General features: G+C 30.8%; 2 protein-coding genes and 1 long non-coding RNA gene across 4 annotated transcripts; 2 read left to right on the forward strand and 1 right to left on the reverse strand.

The window, feature by feature from the left end:
• Positions 1-1,992: 1,992 nt before the first annotated feature.
• Positions 1,993-4,201, forward strand: LOC100306107 (60S ribosomal protein L7). Its single transcript, NM_001250717.2, has 6 exons — positions 1,993-2,078; positions 2,176-2,342; positions 2,467-2,555; positions 2,641-2,778; positions 3,641-3,743; positions 3,833-4,201. Exons 2-6 carry the CDS (start codon positions 2,178-2,180, stop codon positions 4,046-4,048), a joined length of 711 nt encoding a protein of 236 aa, NP_001237646.2. The 5' UTR covers positions 1,993-2,078; positions 2,176-2,177; the 3' UTR covers positions 4,049-4,201.
• Positions 4,202-6,912: 2,711 nt separating this feature from the next.
• Positions 6,913-14,958, reverse strand: LOC100816704 (cationic amino acid transporter 4, vacuolar). Of its 2 annotated transcripts, XM_003548632.5 has the most exons (14): positions 14,522-14,955; positions 13,568-13,769; positions 13,251-13,335; positions 12,731-12,871; positions 12,532-12,650; positions 12,345-12,441; positions 10,632-10,804; positions 10,470-10,536; positions 9,354-9,512; positions 8,989-9,250; positions 8,347-8,455; positions 7,976-8,088; positions 7,342-7,417; positions 6,913-7,249 (listed from the first exon to the last, which is right to left on the reverse strand). In XM_003548632.5, the coding sequence occupies exons 1-14, from the start codon at positions 14,682-14,684 to the stop codon at positions 7,093-7,095; spliced, it is 1,923 nt and encodes a 640-aa protein (XP_003548680.1). In that variant the 5' UTR covers positions 14,685-14,955; the 3' UTR covers positions 6,913-7,092. The 2 variants fall into 2 exon arrangements, 1 of the variants encoding a protein (XP_003548680.1); XR_001385520.3 differs by lacking the exons at positions 6,913-7,249; positions 7,342-7,417 and having other exon boundaries at positions 8,234-8,455; positions 14,522-14,958.
• LOC121173768 (uncharacterized) lies at positions 7,618-8,090 on the forward strand. Its single transcript, XR_005889122.1, has 2 exons — positions 7,618-7,759; positions 7,921-8,090. It is a non-coding gene; the product is annotated as an uncharacterized lncRNA (long non-coding RNA).
• Positions 14,959-15,906: the final 948 nt, after the last annotated feature.

The raw sequence follows: 15,906 nt of genomic DNA on the forward strand, positions 1-15,906 counted from the left end.
AAAATTTTAGAAAGAAAAAAATGCTTTTTTTTTCTTCTGTAATTTCAATTCTTCAAGATGTATTTTAAATTCTAAATACAACAAATTTGATTTCGCATTTGACTTACTAATTTTTTTTATTATAAATTATGTTATACTACAAGATCACTAAAATTAGGTATGAACTTTGAATACTGATCACTTTAATTCCTAAGTTAATGTATTTGTATAAAATTCAAGGATGAATTTAAGCTATTTTTCAATACTTGGGAAATTTCTAATTTCTTTTTTAATAGACTATTTAACTATATATGGATGTCTCCTTTTTTTTTTTACCAACTTTTGTTTTTAAAAAAGAAAATACTACACAAAAGATTACTTCATAGTAGAAATTAGTAATTTACTAGTAGTGTAGAAGTCGTTTTTTAACACATAATAATTGATTTTAATAAAATAAAAAACAATTGATTTTAGTCTAGATAGAGATAAGATTAAAAGGCTTTTGCAATATTCACTCTTTTTTCGCTAAGTACACTCCTTCTTTTTTTCTTTCTATTTTTTATTCATATATATCCTTTTATATCCATAGTCTTAATACATGATCATTATTTCAGAATGTGATTTTTTAGAACATTTTTTTTTGTTTTTAACATTTTAGAACATTTTTATTTTAATGCTAAAAATAAAAATGTTCTGAAAAATACTTTCTGAAATGCTATTTTGTGTTTTAGAAAGTATGAGAATCATGTCTACAAGTTTTGAAACCTTAGGCAAATCTTTTATTTGAATTCCACTTTAATACATCTCAGCAATTTTTATTTTATTCTTCTAATTCTGTGAATTACATTTGCTAACTAAAATTTAATAATGAAACAATTTTAACATTTCATTCTTTAATAACTTATTTGATCACTATTTTATAACATACTTTATCTCAAATTAAATCTTAAAAAATGTAATCTTAAAAAAATCTTTTCAACAATCATTTACAATAATTACAAGAAGTAACAATAAACACTAATTCTTTTTGTTATTGATTATTTTACTAACTTTAATTTAGAAAAAAAATGTCTATACTACTAATATTAATATTAAATTGATGCTCACTAAAACTTAAATTTACACACATTCACACGAGCACGGGTGTCAACCCATATTTAATTAAAAATTATTAATTTTTATAATATATTAGCATGTGTCATGCACAAGATAAATCCTTATTTATATAACAAAAAAATTAACAAAGAATATCCAAAAATATTTTTGTTAAATATTTTTCTAAATGTTCTTATTAAAAAAATATTCTAATTTAATATAGTTGTTCTCTTGTATATTTGGAGAGGGAAGAAATTTTATTAAATTTTTTAATAACAAATTCAAGTAGAACACTAGAACCATTAAAAAAAACCTATATAAAGGAAAATGCGTAGAATAGTGAAACAATTGAAGTAGAGAAAACATATAATTGATATCAATCCTTGAATCTAAATGGCTCTAAGAGGTTCTTCGCTCCAACAACTTGAGCAAATTTAAGATCTAACCATACATTGATACATATATAAAATGAGAGACATTAATGGTCTTGTGTGGGTGAAAAAAATAAAACAAAGAAGAAAAGTATTTGAAAGTGTAAACATACAACATTGAAGTTTGAAGGATGGAAAAATCTTAATGCTGGATCAATAGACTAAGCAAGAGAAGAATAAAGGGAGACTGGAGCAAGGAATGTGTTGAAATGAAAAAAGAGAGGAATGTGTTGTTTCCATGAAAGAGGGAATCTACAAGGGAGAGGAAAATATTTTAAAAGGAAAGGTTATTTAAGTAAGTTGATTTTTTTAAGAAAAGGAAAGGTAGTGTACTTAGCAAACAAGTTGACTGTAATTAACAATAGCCAAGTTTAAGAACACTGATTGGCCCAATGAATCTAAAAGACAAGCCCAACGAAAAACACAACCACAATTAAAAAAAAAAAACAGGAGAATATAAAAAGGTAGCAGTGTATATCATCAAATCGAACATCAATACATACTTTAGGGCTGCAGTTTCGTGCTTTCCCGCCGCCGCTACACTGCCACCGTCTTCCCCGCCGTCTCCGCCAGGTTCTCTCTCACTCCGCAACCAGTCTTTCCAACTCTCTCTCTCTCTACGAAACCCTAAACTTGAAACCTACCCCACTCATCGTGTGTGTGTGTGCAGAGATGGCAGAAGAGGATTCAAAGCCTCTGAACTACATCTCCGAGGTCATTCTCAAGAAGAGGAAGAACACCGAAGCATGGGCTTTAAGGAAAAAAGAACAGTTCCAGCAAAAGAAATACCAATCCATCAAGAAGCCGGAGGATTTCATCCACGAGTATCGCAACAAGGTAACTAACTAACTAACTAATTGTTTACAATATATCACTAAACCCTAAAAGGCGTTGGATGCATATACAGTGTTTGATATGTGAATTGCGAAAACCTAATAATGCGTTTGATGTGTGTTTATAGGAAGTGGACCTTATAAGAATGAAGCGGAGGGTGAAGAGGAAAGTGCCTGAAGCTAACTCCAACACTCTAATAATCATTCGGATTCAGGGGTGTGTAAAGTAATCTTTATTGTGATTTGATTAATTGGGATTGTGAATTTGATAAGTGATGACGTGGCTCTTTATGTTGGATTAGGAAAAAGGACATGCATCCGAGGACGAGGAAGGTGTTGTACAGCTTGGGGTTGAGGAGAAGATTCAGTGCTGTGTTTGTGAAGCCAAGTGAGGGAATAATGGCCAAGCTGCAGAGGGTGGAACCATATGTCACCTATGGGTATGTATGTTGTTATTAAATTATGTCGTTCTTCATTTTGTGCTTTATCTGTTTGGTGTTAGTGAGGGACTAAGTGGGTTTGTAGAACTTTTCAGGCTGAAGAGTTCTTCTATTTATTTTGATTGGGAATGGGAATGGGAAAGTTCATTGGCATTTGGGGTCGGTTTGGAAGAGCTTATTATTTATAGCTTATTTGCATTCGTCTTATCATATAAACACTTGAGCAAGTATTTGAAAGAGCTTATGAAAATAGCTTATGATATGCCATAAGCGTATTTCAGTTTATTTCAATAGGTTTTCCAGGATAACTTATGAAAACCGCTTTATTAACCCAATTTCCCCTTTAATTATAGAAACAACTTTAACTAATTCAAAAGCACTTATGGTAGGGGAAGAAAATAAATGGTAAAATGCATTGAGCTTTTTTTGTAAGTTAAAATTAACTTGTGCATGCTAGCTTTTGCAATAGTTAAATGAAAAGGTTTTCTATAAAAAGAATGGAGCGCATAAGTTGATTTTAGCTTATGCTAGAATCTTAATTCACTTTACCTTCTTATTTGCCTTTAATTAAGTTGTTTACCCAAACGGAACTTTTTCTACTTGAAGTTAAAGGAGCTTATAGTTCATGCCTGCAAGTTATTTAGGAAAGGAAAATGCTAAGCACGCTGATTATGTGTACCATCCCAATAAATAACACTGTTTATTTGCTGCTCACACACATCAACTGTGTTTCACCCAGTGTTGAATGCTTTCAATGCATTCGGTGGAAAAGCAGTATATAGTGTTTCTTACAAAAGAAATAGAGATCATGTCACTTGCTAGGGATTGTTCTTAATTTTGTGAATATATATTTCTTTTGTAGATATCCTAATCTTAAAAGCATAAAGGAGCTAATTTACAAAAAAGGACATGCAAGGATGGAACAGCGAAAAGTTCCCTTGACTGATAATAACATTATTGAGCAGGTGCTAATATGGTGTCGCTGGATTTCTTGTTTTCCCTTGATTATTTCCCTTTATTGCATTATGATGGTTCCACTTTTTGCTATGTGCAGGAATTAGGAAAGTTCGGTATTGTATGCATAGAAGACATGGTTCATCAGATTTATAATGCTGGTCCACACTTTAAGGAAGTTGTTAGATTTATGTGGCCCTTTGAGCTCAACAAGCCAGCTGAAGGATTGAAAGGATCAAAAACCTCATTCAAAGAAGATGGAGACACAGGGAACCGTGAGGATCTCATCAACGAACTGATCAATAAAATGAATTAGTGGCTTTTGTAGTATCAAAATTTTGATGATTACTATGTTCGTTGGATGATCCTAGGTGCAATATCTGATTTTTCAAGAAACCAATTTATTACCGAGAGAAACATTGCTACATGTTCTTGTTATAGTAGAGTTTTAGTGTGTATTTATCTTTACAGTCTTCATTTACTTATTGAATTCCATTAGGCATTGGAAGGGAGCGGGGTGGAGAAGAAAGGGACGGGCATGGTGTGCTGTGGGGCTTGAATCCTTGAATTCTCAATATATTTTGTCATGGATGAAATTCTTTTACTAGGTGGAATGGTGGAATGTGATAGTGATATTATCTGAATATATTTGAAGAACAAAATTGGGAGTTATAAGGTTGGGTGGGTGGTAAAAGGTAAAGGGAGGGAAGGAGTGTTTGTTCGATTTTCCTCAATCAAAAAATTAATAATTAATATTTGTTGATAAAATAAAAAGATTAAAATTCTTTGAAAAATATTACTTTATCCCTTTGTTCAAACATTCCACTTCTCTTTCCTCACCCGCTCTTTTTCTTCATCTCCTTTTAAATACACATTGAAAACATATATGATTTTATTGTGGTTTTTGTTGAGATACATGATCAAATCATATTTTTATATTATATTTTTAAAATAAAAAATATATAATAAAAAATATATAATAAAAATATGATTTCATTATAATCTTTGTAGAAATATACAATAGACTTGTATTTTTATAGTGTTTTTTTTTGTTTTTTAAACTATCCAACAGAATTAAATTTTTGTTATGATTTTTTTTAATAATTATAAATGTAAGTTATTTTTTAAAGTAATCAAATTAATTGATATAATTTATTATTTAAATTAAATTAAATTAATTGGATATAAGTTATTTTTATAAAGATAATTGAAATAATTATTATAATAATTACCTTTATTAATCATAATCAAATTAATTTAAGATACTATTTTGATTATTTAAGATATTATTTTGATTATAATTAAAAAGAATAAATTATGTCATCATTAATTTAATTTTAACTAAAAATGGTAATTTAGGTAACATTTAATTTCATCACTGTTAAAGAAAAGATAATGTGTTTTGTAATTAATATAATTTGCATCAAAATTAATTCAAATAAAAGATAATTTAATTTTACAATAATTGTTATCCAATGGAAATTCTGTTATAAAGAGGGAGTATGAGAAAAATTACATAATGGAATCTTGTTTTTGAGATTTTGTATGAGGAAACATTTTCCCACACCGTCTTTGTACAATAAAACATGTTCTGTTGTGATGTCTATGCCGGACAAAAATATATATAACGAAATTGTAATTTTGTTGTATATATATAGAACATTATCATTATTTTATTATAGTAAGAGAAATGCAAAAATTGTATAATACATTTTATTCAAGAAAATCATGATTATGTGAAAGATAATTCTGGAATAAAAAAATTTCAGCCTCTTAATAGGGGTCAAAGAGTAATTTGCATGGGATCAATGATGTTTAGAGTCAATCCTAATGATGAATACAATTTGTTTTGTGATGTCTAGATCGATAAACATGGTAAAGAAATCCAGTTAGTCCACCATGTGTGTACGGCTTAACTACCAGGAATGTAACCTGACGTTACTTGTTGCTTTCTGAATCCCTGTTATGAATGCTAATTGCTATCATCTGCTAATATTTTTTCAGTCTAATGAAAACTTGGTAATAGGGACTTTGGAGCTCATAAAATTAAGCTAGTGCAACTGTAGTAGAACTCGATATAACAAGATATTATTAACGAATTTTTATCCTCTCCAGTGTTTGACAATTCCAATAGGAGAGAGATACACACAAAAATGAAGTATTTTTTTTCTTCTAGTTTTTTAATTAATTTTAAACTCTTATAATTTTTTATTTACAGATAAATTATTTTATTATATTTTTAGTTTCAATTATCATATTTTTTATATTATGAATTCTACTATTAATCTTATATTTTAAATATTTTTAATCAAGTTTAAAATAAAGTTAAAAAATACACTTAAATGATTTCTAATAAAATAACAACTATTTTAAGGACAAAAAGAAAATATAAAAAGATATAATTAAAAGCTAGCATTTTAAAGAATGTTACGTCAACAAAAAAACTGCAAACTATAAATTATCTAAAATACTACTATTTTGATCAAACCGGCTAATAAAACTAACTTATAAGCTTTTAAAGTGACTTGCTAAACATACTCTCAAATTAATATATAAGAAAATATTATAATTTTTAATAAATTTAAAAGAAATCCAAATATGAAAATAACATTAACATTAGACTGATTTTAATTTATAAAATGTTAATTAGATGATTCAATAAGTTTGAAAATATGATGAATTATTATCCGTCCACTTAATTATATAGTTATAAACCATTCAATTCGATCCAAATACTTTATTTTCCTTTAACAATTAGATAAATTAGATTGAATTTTAGTATTTTACATAGATGATAGATGGATTATGAACAGATAGATTTCTCTGTCATCCTGGATAAATTTGATTCTTTTACTTATTTCTTTTTCTATAAAATACAAAAATTTCTAGATACACGTTTTCAAAAAGAGCCAGTCCAGTGTTCAATTTTGGCAAAAAGAAAAAAAAAGCACTTTTGATGTGTTACATGAACTTACCCGGTGCATGTTTGGTTTACGGTTGGAATTGTTATAACGCACGTTCTAATGTAAATCCAACGGATAAAAACAAAATGAACGCAAAAGCATGGATCCTTATCTGGTAGTAAAATGACTTTTGCCTCAAACATAATTTTACAACGAAAAACCAAACATGCACCTAGTAGTCTAGTACCTTATTGTGTGAAATATATGACAACACTTGTTTAAATAAAAAAATAAATAATCATAGTAATCATCCGTCTGATAGCGGAAACAAAGTATCGATTTAGACTAGGATATTTACAAATTGGTGCAAGTCATGTAATGTAATGTAAGGTGACAATTATGTAAAAAATGGATAGAGACCTGAAGTGTGGTAACTTTAGTAGCTGCCATTCAAATACTAGGCAAGATGAATTGCTTGAGAACGATGGATTTCATCAGCATATGCTGAAGGAACATAGATTGCATGCAACAGTGAGCTGTGACTGCGGCCATAGAACAAGTATACAAGTACTCCTATCAACATCCATACCGAAACTCGCAGCCATGTTCCAACTCTGAAACACCATGATATGAGTGATTAGGTGTTGGTACTCATGTGTCATGCATGACACAAAAAAGGAGGCATGGTTGTCAAGAGATTTCTCACCCAAGATCAATTAATAAGTAGGTGTTTATAAGAATACAGGCAGCAGGTAAGAATGGAACAAATGGGCAAGCAAAACCTGAAACCCAAGGTATCAAAACCATTGTGTAAGATGTTTACCAAATCTTGCATGAAATTAAGAGAAGAAACGCAATGAATTAGTATTCCAAATACACTGGATAGAAAGTTTGTAATGATGATAAACTTAATAAAATAATTTAATCATTCTTTTGTTGATCCTTGCACCTTTGGTAATTATAAGCTGTCAGAGAGAGGAAACTTCTAAATAAGAGCTAGCTACATAATTTGTGGTTCATTCTAAAAGGAGTTTAACCAATCCATCAAAGTGTGACAGGCTTAGATATTTAGGCTTTGCCAGGATAAATTTTTTCATAAGCGCTTACATGGAGAAGAAAATAAGGTAAAATGAATTTAGTTTCTCCTATAAGTTAAAATAAACTTATGCACTTAACTTTCATAGAAGTTCTCTCATCTTCTCCAAAAAGCTAAAGTGCACAAGTTAATTTTAATTTATGAGAGAAGCTCAATTCATTTTACCTTCTTATTTTCTTCTCTTATAAGTGTTTATGGTGAAGTTTATCGAAACAGGCCCTAGATTTTTATCTACTGCATATACCTCCCGAGTGTCCAAAGCTGTGCCTATTATCATCTTGCTTTATGCAGGCCAGTACAATTATACTGCACAAAAGAAGAATACCACCCATTCCACACAATGTTAAGCGCAAAATCCTGCATATGCACCATCACCAAAAGAGAACTGAAGTAAGGATAAAGCACAACTGATGAATTTGAAAACACAATCAAATTGCCAACTCGAACCATTTTTTTTCCAAAATGTATAGTGTGATTTTATACTTATTGTATAGAAATCAACCTAAAACAACAATTGCTGATCCATATTCAGTTGAAAAGCATTCCTGAAAACAACACCATTGACGATCCACACAACTTCATCAAAACTAGTGAGGGTTGTCAAAGTAGACAGACCTGGGACACCAGTCAGCTGAAGCCGCACTGGTAACTATGAGAATCCCAATACATAATAGGGCTATGGTCCATGAAGCAAGTTTCCGCCTAGCTTTCTCATTCTCTTCATCTGTTCAAACAACTCCAAACCCAAGTTTGTTAATTAAATTAACACGTCATAGAAAATGGAGGCAAAGGTTGATACAAAGAAACCAAATATATACCAAAATTTTTTTGCAGAAAATTTATTACCTAGACTGAAACTAGGCATGTTCTATGTGAAATAAAATTTTAAAATTTACATGTTTAAAGAGAGAGAAGATAGTTAGAAAAAAACTTCGACAAAATTTAGCATTAGGCTGTTCCTCATTGACTTTTCAAGATACTCTTTTGAGCCAATGAGAAAATCCCAAAAGGGACCAGACCATCAAGTTCGGTGGTCCACACCATTGTTTCAAATGATTCAGGAGCATCGGTAGATTATTTCTGTCAATGTTCTAGTCAGTCTAACTAATCTAGATAGGCAATCATATCTTACAGAAATCATAAACCAATAAAGGGTGTCTTTTATCTACATACAAAAGAAATGCAGATACATCTACCCTGTACATTTTCTTTAAAATTCATTCCAAAAGAATGGCAGAAGATTCAAACAATAATTACCTTTGGTCACTTCTTTTATGATTAAAGGATGCCCAATCAGAGCCTCTGACTTGTCATGTAGGTGACTATTCTCACAATAACTAGAAGGATCTACATGACTTATGGCCCCATCTTCCCCAATATCACCACCAGAATGCCTCAATAATGGATCAACAGATGTTAGAAGTGAAGACAGAACGGGTACCTCGTCAGGTGGAACATATCTGATTATCAAAACTGAAACTGCAACAGTGGTAAATGCAAGCAATGTTCCCACGCTAACCTGTATTCCCAAAGAAATGAATATAACAACAAATTTATATTTATAATATTCTAAGATGCATCTCCCTAGTTATTGTCTCAAATTATTTTACAACTTAACTCACCATCCCTGCTAATTGGGAAACATCCATAAAGAATGCAAGAGTAGCTGCAAAGACACCAGTGACAATAGTGCTTTTCAAAGGAATCTGTGTGCCTTTATGGATGTCTGAGAAGAAATGAGGCAATAAACCATCCCTAGCCATTGCCATAAAGACACGTGGCTGCAAAACACACATCCAATGGAAAGATATATTTATCATGTGCAAGAAACAACTTATAATAACTATTATATATCTAGCATATCTAATTCACAGACACATGTATATACAGATTTATACATGATATTCAATAGTCAACTAAAAGATACATCTATTAGTTGCTATACATGCAGACACTATAGGATTGCAAAATTACACATATTCTAGTAAAAGCAGAAAAAAAAAACTATATATAAAAATGAAGACGTGGCTTTTGGAGTTTCAAAATAAACTGATTCCATGTCATTCCTAAACTTTTGGAGCACACACTAAGCATATGGAAGTCATACAATTTGTAACAGACTAAATCTGAGAAACAACACAAAAAGACTGGCAGATACATTTCAACTACCAGCAAGGTAGACGAAATGCATTGAATCATGTTTTTGCAAGTCAAAAAATCATCTATACCAATCCTTGAATAGCAATTTGCATGAGAAATTTGTTTTGAGAAAATGAAAAGAATAGTATGATATAAAGTAAAAACAACTTCCTTGAATTACTCTATTGAGGATTAATTTGTTTTCCAATACGTAGATAGTGTCAGAAAATTGTTTTGAAAAAAATGAAAAGAGTAAATGGATAATCAGTGTTTTATATATAGCAAAGTGATGATTTTAAAAGTTATTTCCGATATTTTTAACATGTGAAAAAAGGCAACAGGTAAATCAAATTGCTAAACAAGTGAATAAAATTACTCCACGAGGATTAAAAGAGGCATAGGAAGCTTTCCATTATTGTACTAACAAAATGGAATAAAATAAATGAGTAAAAAATCAAGGCTTAAATGAAGTTGAAAAGTAATTATTGAGGTCATGAAAATTCAAAACCAAAATCTAACAAGTAACAACCATAACTAAGCAAAATGATCAACACAGATGCTAAATAAATAAATAAAATCTTAAGCACTTGTTTATGTACCTGAGGAAGAATAGAACCCAGCAAACTGGCAAAAAGAGCAGTAACAGCTCCAGTTGTTATTATATACCTGTCAGGTAAAATGGAGCTTGAAGCATAATATTCAAGAGACATCCATCTATTTTTAGCCTAAACAATTAAATAAAGTGCCACAGCAAACCTTACACTGCCCATTGCATCCCATAGCTAGAAAATGCTGAGGAGATTGGGGTATCAGAGTTCAACTCATAATATGGTACTAAGCCAACAATAACTGCTGCTACAAGCATATACAGAATGCAACATATAGTTAACGCTATTGATATGCCAATTGGCAAGTCTCGTTGAGGATTTTTTACCTGCATGATGACAAAACAAAAACCTTTGCAAAAGATTCTTCAAGCGAATAATGTTATTCACAATAAAAAAATTTCAAGGCCACGACGCCTTTGAGATACTCAAACTACCAGACAGAGAAATATTGATATATCCATAACACATGAAAAGAATTAGCTAAAAATCTTCTACAAATAATTTTATTCTCATTTAGTTTGTGTTCCAAAGAAAGATCAACAAGTAGCCATTCACAAGTTTACACACACACACACACACACATATATATAGAGAGAGGAGAGATCAAATTACACCAGTGTAATTCTAAAACAGTTACACCAATCCTTAACCATTAATTTTATTCAAATATATTATTCACTTTAATGAAGCACGTAACTGATAAATATCCTTTTGCGCTTACCTTTGTTCACCTATCTCTCGGAAACTTGCCACTTAACCTACGAATACTCACAAAACCCCAGTTTTTTCTTTTTTTAATTATGAGCAGAACCTCACTTTACAATGCTGCGGTCATGTACTCATGTCTCCAAATTCTTAATATTTCACTTTCATGGTTTTCCTTTCATGTGAAACAACTCTAATGCCTGATTGTATCCTAACATCATTTAATTAAAATTAATCAATTATTATAGGATCGTACTGCTAGAATTTCCCAGAATTTAAATATATATTATGTGGCCTTCAACGTTGCTTCAATATTGGGTCTAATGTTGTTGATTCAATTTCACAAACAAATAGATAAGGGTCTTCTCGAATCTCGAATTTGAAGGTTTATAAGATCATAATTGGTTTGTCATTGCCCACCAACTCAAATATTGGAACTGTTGAATATTGATTAAGCATTCTCTCTACCTCTGCTCTAATGGAGAAGACAGGTTTGGTCCTTCTCGTGGGTGAAAATTACTCACCTAAGCTAAAATTAACATTCAATGCAAAGACATTTTATTCCCAAAGAATCCCCTGATTTTTTCTCTTTTTGTCGATGTGCTTTATGTATGGATGCAAGTAAAAGTTGATTCACCCTTCGAGATGATATGCGTCTATGCTGCAGTTAACCTCTGAGGTTGTATCCCAGCGAATTAGAGCGAGCAACAAAGGAGGTGAGGGAAAATCGGAAAAGTGAGTCACATGCTTCATTAAAGTGAGTGTATTTGAGCCATCAGATTATAATAAAATTAACGGTTCAAGATTGGTGTAACTGTTTTAGAATTACACTGGTGTAATTTGATCCCTCCTCATATATATATATATATATATATATATATATATATATATATATATATAACTTTTAGAAGCAAAGGAGCAAAAAAAAGAAAGCAATGCCAGTTATTAGAATGTAACAGCTTCAAAGGAATACTCCAGTCTAACACTGACTAGAGTAACAAAAAGGTTTCACAGTAAGAGTCAGGTTTTTATTCAAAATACTAAATGCATTATTCAGCAAATAACAATTCATGTGTTCTTATTTGATATGCTTTGCATTTAGTTTCAGCTAACAGAAATAAGACATAACTTAAAAGGTCAGTTCTCCCAGGGAATATTTACCTCCTCAGCAGTGCTGGTCACTGAATCAAAACCAATGTATGAAAAGAAAACTATCGCAGACCCAGTAAACATCCCATTTACTCCATAAGGAAAATACCTGAGATAAAAGAGAAATTTCAGCAATATCACAAAAGATATGCTATAGATCATGAGCTCAACAATGCAGAGACACAAACACACCCATCACCTGGTGGAGAGTTCATATCCAACCCATCCAGACTTGAAACCTAGATATCCACCACCTAAAATGATGAAAAGCATGACACAGACATTTACTGTTGTCACAATGGATTGGGCCGTTGAACTCTGAAACATTAATGTTAGGCAAAATAGGTAAGTAAAAAAAAAGTGGTGTTTGAGTCTGTATTTTATTTGAGAAGTCTTACCTCCTTGATTCCAAGGCACAGAAGTAGGGTCACAAGAAGAATTAATGCAGCTGCACATGGATCAACCACAATTTCAAGACCTGGTAAGGTATGTCGAGCCAAAAAAGAAGGTAGGTTGTCCTCTCCACCAAAAAACAAGGCCTGCAATAATCAAGAACAGAATTAATAGAAAACCTAATTATTAAGTATGTTGTGCTTGTTGGATAAAGTATATATGTCACCAATTAGAAAAAATGGAGTAACCAAGAGATTTACAGAGGTAGGCACCATGTTGGTTCTTTCTCAGAATTTCCTATTCTACCTTGTTACTAAGATCATGGGTGAAAACTCCAAGCAGATCACACATTAAGTTTGCAAATCAGGTAGACCAAATGAAAATACATTCAGGACACCCGTGTCAACCAATACCCAGAACTTTTAATTACTCCTATCATGCATTCCAAATTACAAAGGAACAATGAACATGAAAAAGAATACAAAGTTTAGAGTTAAAAAAAAAGGCAAAAACAGTACAACACACCAGATTTGGGGTTATGCCACGAGCAACAGCCGAAGCACCAATAGTATATTCTAAAATCAGAGACCAACCAACCAACCAAGCAACCCTGAGATCAATAGCAATGTTTAAATCATGAATTCACTAACAAGGATGAGAAACAGATAAACAAAACATAACCATTCACAGTATCAGTTGGCTGCAGAATAAGCATTACATAGTTGTTCTGTTAATGTTGATAACTTGACAAAATATTTCTTCAACACTCATGAGTAGTACAATTCAATTAACTATTATTATACATTAATTTTTGTTCCAAAATAGACAAAATTGTATCTTACCCTTCTCCAATGCATATGTATGTATAATGATAAGCACTCCCTGCAGACGGACACCGACATGCAAGCTCAGCATAGCAAAAAGCTGACAGTCCAGCAGCTATTCCAGCAATGAGAAGAGATATCACAAGTGCTGGTCCTGCTTGCTCTCTAGCAACTGTTCCAATGAGAATATACACTCCAGCTCCTATGGTAGCTCCAACCCCTGATTTTCAAGAATGGTCAATTACCTTTAGGAAAGGAAATGTTTGGCAAAAAGAAGCTAAAGCCAATAAACACACACTACAAAAACAAAGCCTTATCCCACTAGGTAAGGTCAGTCACATGGATCATACATGCCATTCTGCATAAATTAAAAGTTGGCAATTGCACAATGTTTCTTGATAATAAACAAAAATCAAGTAAACCATCAATTTTATCCTTAATTATCCTACCCTCTCTCCTGAATGGTCCCTAATTTTTTTTTTAAAAAAAAAAAATACTCAAGTAGTCCGAAAAGAATTACAAATCATGTTAAGAAATCCTCAAAATAATAAAAAAAAAACCTTTCAAATTTGTCCCTAATAAAATTCATCAATTTCACACTTAACATACATGATGAGTTGTGATTGGATTTACACTGTCAATGTATAACCCTTTTTCTCTTAAATACTATTATTACTTATGGGCTATTAATAAGAGAGTAATAATACTTCAAGGATGAAATTGATGGTTTATTCACCAAAATCATCATGAAGGGCAAAATTAAATTTTGATAGGAGCTTGCTACATTAACTTCAAAGAATAGCAAAGAATAAAAGATAAAAGCAAAAATCACTAGTTCATAAGTCATAACAGACAGAAAGCACACACTACAACATCATATATACCAAACATCTACTTAATTCATTCAATGACAATCATTAGTATAATTTTTTTCCTTCTTTCTTGGAGGCTGTGGTATAGAACAGTAGTTACCAATTCCAACGAGATCAACAGCAGACAACTTCCTAGCCAATTGGCCATGTCTCCTGACATGAACAGAATCAACTTGCTTCCTCCTAATCAAGCTTCCGAAACCCCGCAACCATCTTCCTCCTTCCCCAGAACCAACACCACAATTTTCGTCCTCCACAATCATTATCCAAAATGGAATACAAAGTACTGTATTGATTACAGTTTTGGGCGAAATTTCTTTTGCAGAAAAGGAGCGAACTTTGATGAACCCCACAAAAAATTGTGCCCGGAAAAAACAACCTTTTGGTTTGGTTCTGCAGAGAGAAAGAGACAAGACTGGAGCGAAATGAATCAGCAACAACACTTGCGTGTTGCAATGGTGCGAACGGCGAAATATTGTATAGTATATAAATGATTGTCTGTGGCTGGCTGCTGATCTTATTGATAAAATAAACACTGCTGCAATAGATTTTTTGTCCCATTTAAATTCTGTTTCGGATAACTATGCAAATTGATGATAAGATAGTTAAAGATTGTTGACGCTAAGATATGAATAAATAATACAATGTTAAAGAATTATGCTAACAATTTTTTTTATATAATCATTTAATTATAATTTATCATATATAATTATTAATTTTTATGATAATTATTTTAAAAATTATATTAATAATAAATTATAATTAAATAATAATGTAAAATTATTTTACATTAAAATCAATAAGTAGATAAATTAAAACCAAAATACATATATGATATCACACTCAATCAATATCAAGTAAATAAAAATCATGTCAAACAGAATAGGGAAAGAAAACAAAACATTATTAAACATATGTTTTTGATTTTTTTCAAGGGTGTTTTAATATAAAAATAATAAATCAAAATATATACCCAATCAATAAATAGTAATTAAAAAAAAGAGAATTACAAATATTGACTTCGTTTAAAATTAAAGTTATGTTACTTTGATTATACAACATAATTAAATTCAATTAACTTAATAAAAAAAAGAAAAAAAATACTGAATAATTTTATTTTTCAAAAATATTTAATATCCTTAAACTTACATGTTATTAAAAGTGGGAAAAAATGCATCATAGAAAATCTCTGTTAGTTTGAAAATTTTGACTAATCAACCATGATTAGAGGTTATCTAGAAGGAAAGGCAACATAAAATAAGTAAGAGGGCAGTTCCATGGCGATGATTAGCGGTTATCTAAAATCCTAAATCTTGAGTATCTAATTCGTAAAATAAATTAAAAAATATTTTATTTAAAAAAAATAATAAGGTTTTTGTAATTAAATAAATAAAAAAAATATTTTTACTAATTAAAATAATAATTTTAAAGTAAATAAAATAAATATGTGTTTTTAGAAAATAAAAAGAATTTATTTATTTATTT

This window comes from Glycine max, chromosome 16 (assembly GCF_000004515.6).
Source record: "Glycine max cultivar Williams 82 chromosome 16, Glycine_max_v4.0, whole genome shotgun sequence".
NCBI lineage: Eukaryota > Viridiplantae > Streptophyta > Magnoliopsida > Fabales > Fabaceae > Glycine > Glycine max.